The sequence below is a fragment of the Thalia democratica genome, chromosome 6 (genome assembly GCF_965202585.1).
Source record: "Thalia democratica chromosome 6, ktThaDemo2.hap1.1, whole genome shotgun sequence".
In the NCBI taxonomy this organism is placed as follows: Eukaryota; Metazoa; Chordata; class Thaliacea; order Salpida; family Salpidae; genus Thalia; species Thalia democratica.
The window spans coordinates 5,878,888-5,883,451 of record NC_139170.1 but is presented as its reverse complement, the minus strand read 5'-3'; the positions used below and the strand labels follow the sequence as shown (position 1 = coordinate 5,883,451).

The window sequence follows — 4,564 nt, the reverse complement described above, 5'->3', positions numbered from 1 at the left end:
GCAATCTTCTTCAAACTTTCACAGTCAAATCTTTATACAATAACAAAAAAAAGTTACTTCAAACTTTAAAAATTACAATTTTTTATCAAAATTTTTATTTTTTTAAATTATTGAAATTCATAAGTAACGTTTTTTACTTTTAATATAAGAAACATTTCCTGAAAATTTTAAGAAGATAGCTTGAAAAATGAAGGAAGATATAGATTTTTAGTTATTTTAAAATTTTGTGGTCCATATCAGAAACTTTATCAGAAGAAAAAAAAAATAGATATCTCAAAAGTTAAATGATAGTTTTAAGTTAAAAAACTGGCTTGTAGTTTGTACTTAAATATAAAAGCCAAAGTTAATTTTTGTAAAAAAGTTTTTAATTCCCCTATGGCCTTAACACTATTAGTATTACCTGCTATGAATTAACGTACCATTACCTAAATATAAAATGTTATTTGATCTACTTTTTGCACTTTACAAATCTATACAACAATTAATATAATTAACAAATCACTATTTTATATGAAAAAATTGTTCAAAATTCTAAATTAAATAGCCACCCTGTATATAATTTAAAAAAATTTCAGTCTTTTATACGGATTGTAAGCAAAACGTAGATTTTACTTATATTTATAGACATATGGGATAAGGGTATTTTTAGATAAAAATTAGCACTGTTACTAGTTGTTAGCATTGTAAATTATATAAAAGCTGAAAGTAGCAACTATACATCAGTTTTTATAGACTAAGAATTTTTTTAATCAATTTTTAAGATACAGTTGTATTAGTTCAAATGTTCAATACAAGTGTATGGACCGTATTTTTCATTGACATTTTTTTTCAAGTATAATAAATCACTCAAATTTTATCTACTGTTTATTTTTTGGTTAAGGAAGCTCAATTTTTCAGAAAGCATTACTTGTATAGTTTAATTTTTTTTAAATAAAAAGTTTGTTTCAAGTGAATTGTTTAAGTATTAGTTATGGACTAACTGTAAAAATTGTTCGCCTTTCCCACAAAATAAGGATGCATTTTTGAAATTGAGATCAGGATCTTATTTTAAAATAAATGTCTGGTTAGATTCCAACCCTACAGATACTTTCAGTTTTTCCGGATAGTTCAATATAATGTAATTTTAAACCTTCCTGCAAAAACGCATAGTACCTTTTTTTCCTCTTCATCACAAAGTACAGATTGTCTTAGTTTAAGTTATTAAATTAGTTGATATTAAATATTTCATCAACTATAAAATATTTTTTGGTTTAGGCTTCTAATACAATCGAGATATGTTTTAAAGACTTTTTAGTTCTTACATATCTATCTCTTTGTAATATTTGTTATTAAATAAAAATAATAAAAAACTATTCAAGTAAAGTTAAAATTTTTTTACTTGAGTACCATTGGGATAATAATCTCATCAAGAATATATATTTTTGTAAGTTAAAAGCTGAGTTTGCGGTTTACAAATTACATCGTGTTGACAACTTGACAAAACTTTCACATGACTGTTTTCAGATACAAGTAAATAAACAAACAACATGGAAGATTCCAACTCGGGCTCTGAAGATTTCAACTACTCCATCTTTCTCAGCAATGCCAAGCAGCAGAAGGAAGAAAAAATGGTTGAGAAGAAAGATTTGATCCTCAACAAACAAGTAGAAGAAGAAGAAGAAAAGGGGGCCACGGAAGTACCTGAAAAGAAAAGCTTCCCTGAAAAAGCCACTGAAACTGACATGGTAGCAGAAAATGCCTCCGACAATCCAACCCCACAAGTACCAACGGGTGAAAACAACAAAGCTACAGAAGCTCCTGAAAAGGAAACTCCTGAACAATCCGCTGAAACTGACATGGTAGCAGAAAATACCTCTGACAGTCCAAACCCACAAGTACCAACAAGTGAAAACAACAAAGTTACAGAAACTCCTGAAAAGAAAACTCCTGAACAATCCACTGAAACTGGCAAGGTGGCAGAAAATACCTCCGACAATCCAACCCCACAAGTGCCAACAGGTGAAAACAACAAAGTTACAGAAGCTCCTGACAAGGAAACTCCTGAACAATCCACTGAAACTGGCAAGGTGGCAGAAAATACCTCTGACAGTCCAACCCCACAAGTATCAACGGGTGAAAACAACAAAGCTACAGAAGCTTCCGAAAAGGAAACTCCTGAACAATCCACTGAAACTGGTATGGTGGTAGAACAAGTCACCGACAAGTCAACCCCTCTTGAACCAAAAGCTGAAGATAAAGTAAATGATTCAAACGCTACTGAAGAAAAAGCTAAATCAGAAGAAGGGGAGTCCAGCAGTGAGGAAGAATCCTCAAGTGAGGAAGATTCATCCAGTGAAGAAGAGGTAGCTCCCCCTCCAAAGCCAAAACCACAGCCAGTCTCCTTGAGCGACAACTTCAGAAGTCTGAGCATCAGGCAGTCTGTGTTGCACGGGGAAACAAAGTTTTCACAGATCAAGAAAAACCTTGACAAGAAACCCAAAGCTCCAAAGAAAGCGGAGTACTTGGAGCCGAATAAAGGCACCAGGCTGATCGGCTTCGTCATGAACAAAATGGGCCAGGAGTGTGTCAATATTGAGGCGTTAGCAAACAGCCGTGCTTTGGCAGTTGATACCAAGATTGTCCTGGAAAACAGGAGGGTGTTGGGAGAGATCAAGGACATTTTCGGACCAATTACCCAGCCCATGTACGCTGTCCTGACTGAAAACACAGACGATGTGAACCCCAGAGACCAAGTGTTTGTTGCCGATGGCGATTTGACACTCGCCCCGGAAGTTGTCCAAGATAAAGGCTGCGACGCCTCGTGGGCCGGCGACACAGAGTGTCCCCCGAACCATAGGGATTTCTCCGACGATGAAGAGGAAAGAAACGAAAAGATGAAGAGAATGGTTGCAAACAGGAACAAGAGATCGGATCCAGATGAGGCGGCTTACGGGAGAAGGAAATACTTTTGAGAAACGAAACGTGTATCTTTTTGACAATTCGTTGTAACAGTGTACTTTCGAATTGTGTTATTTTTTTTATAGGCTTCAAACTTTGAGGCCACAGCAAATGTCTTTATGTTTTTATGTGATTTTGATTAAGTTGTATTTAATGGTTTTGATTTATAAGCCTCAACCTTTATTCTAAGTTTAGAATACTGGTTTATTTTCTTGTAATTCTGATCTTGATAGTAAAAATTATTTAGGAAATTTAATGTTGAGTAGTTTCATGTAGGCATATTAATAAAAAATGTAGAATTGTTTTTGTGTTTTTATATTTAAGTCGGTTTTGTTTCTCTTATATAGTAAATGTGTTTTAGTCAAATATAGTAAAATAAAAATAACAACGAAGTTTTTCATTTATTTGCTTGAATCAAAAAATAAATCATCAATTTATAGAAATATTTTGGGTCTTTTAATGAATTTAATTTCTTACATATGATTGAAAGGTATCTTATTTTATATAAAGACATAACACTAAGAAAAATGCAACAATTTTTTCAAATTCAAGTTGTACTATTGAATGTAAAACTGATACAATATGTTTTAGGAACTGGGTACGAACATTGTATTGTTAGTAATTATTTGTTAAGTTTTATAAACTTCTTAAGAATAAGTCTAAATAGAATTCAGGAAAAGTTTTTACCACTATTTAACTTTTGGGCCTATTCTCAAATGGACTATCAGTTGATTTAAGGTTTTAATTAATTTAGCTGTTAACTTTATTATTTTTCCAAAAATTATATTAAGACCATAGAGGGTAAAGAAAAAAAGTTAGGTTTTATATAAAATATTTAGGTATTAAGCTTTAAGTCACCTTTCATAGTATTTAATTATTTTTAAATATTTTTTACCTTTTGTAATTTATTTAAAAGTTTTCTATTAAAAATGTGGCAAGGAGTTTATTGTTTAAATTTTAGTAAAGGCATTTATTTGAAGTATGCAAAATGTAAACTAATTTGTTTATTAACAAATTGAAAAATTAACTTACAAATACATCTCTAAATCTGAATGTTTAATTTTAGTAATATTGACTTAATTTAATGATTAATATAAGAAAAGAGCTGCTTGATGCAAATTAAAAAAAAAAAGAGACCATATCTCAAAAAGCAATATATATTTAATAAATAAAGAAGCAGATTTAGTTAATAAGACTATGATAGAAATAATTAAACGAATAAAATAGTTATTAAAAGAAGTTTTTAGAAACTGCTATACTTTTAACTAATTTTAGCAATACCTTAAAAATAATTTAAGTTTTTAAAATAGAATTATATTAAAGGTAATAATTTGACCTACTTACGTAAATTTTTATTTGTAGCCCTTTAATTTTTTTTAAAGAATTTAAATTGGTGTGCACCCATTATGGTTTTTATTTTTTGAGCTTATTTACAATTTGAAACAATATGTGAAACTTTAGATTACTTAATATGACATAAAATGTGTAGTCACTTTACGATTCATAAACTTAAAAACCTTATTGATCTAAGAATATTTTGAAAAGTATTTTGGTTTAAAACCAAAATGATAAGATTAACTAAGTCTCTTACTACTGCTTGGAGTATAAATCAGTCAATGGTACTCAT

At 30.3% G+C, this 4,564-nt stretch overlaps 1 protein-coding gene across 1 annotated transcript; it reads left to right on the top strand.

Moving 5' to 3' along the window:
- Window positions 1-1,526: 1,526 nt before the first annotated feature.
- Window positions 1,527-3,204, top strand: LOC145838183 (uncharacterized). Its single transcript, XM_082945742.1, has one exon. The coding sequence runs from the start codon at window positions 1,527-1,529 to the stop codon at window positions 2,949-2,951; it is 1,425 nt and encodes a 474-aa protein (XP_082801868.1). The 3' UTR covers window positions 2,952-3,204.
- The last annotated feature ends 1,360 nt before the right edge of the window (window positions 3,205-4,564 follow it).

Excerpts from the sequence above, each read along its gene's own strand:
- LOC145838183 (XM_082945742.1), top strand. The coding sequence starts at position 1,527 with ATGGAAGATTCCAACTCGGGCTCTGAAGATTTCAACTACTCCATCTTT.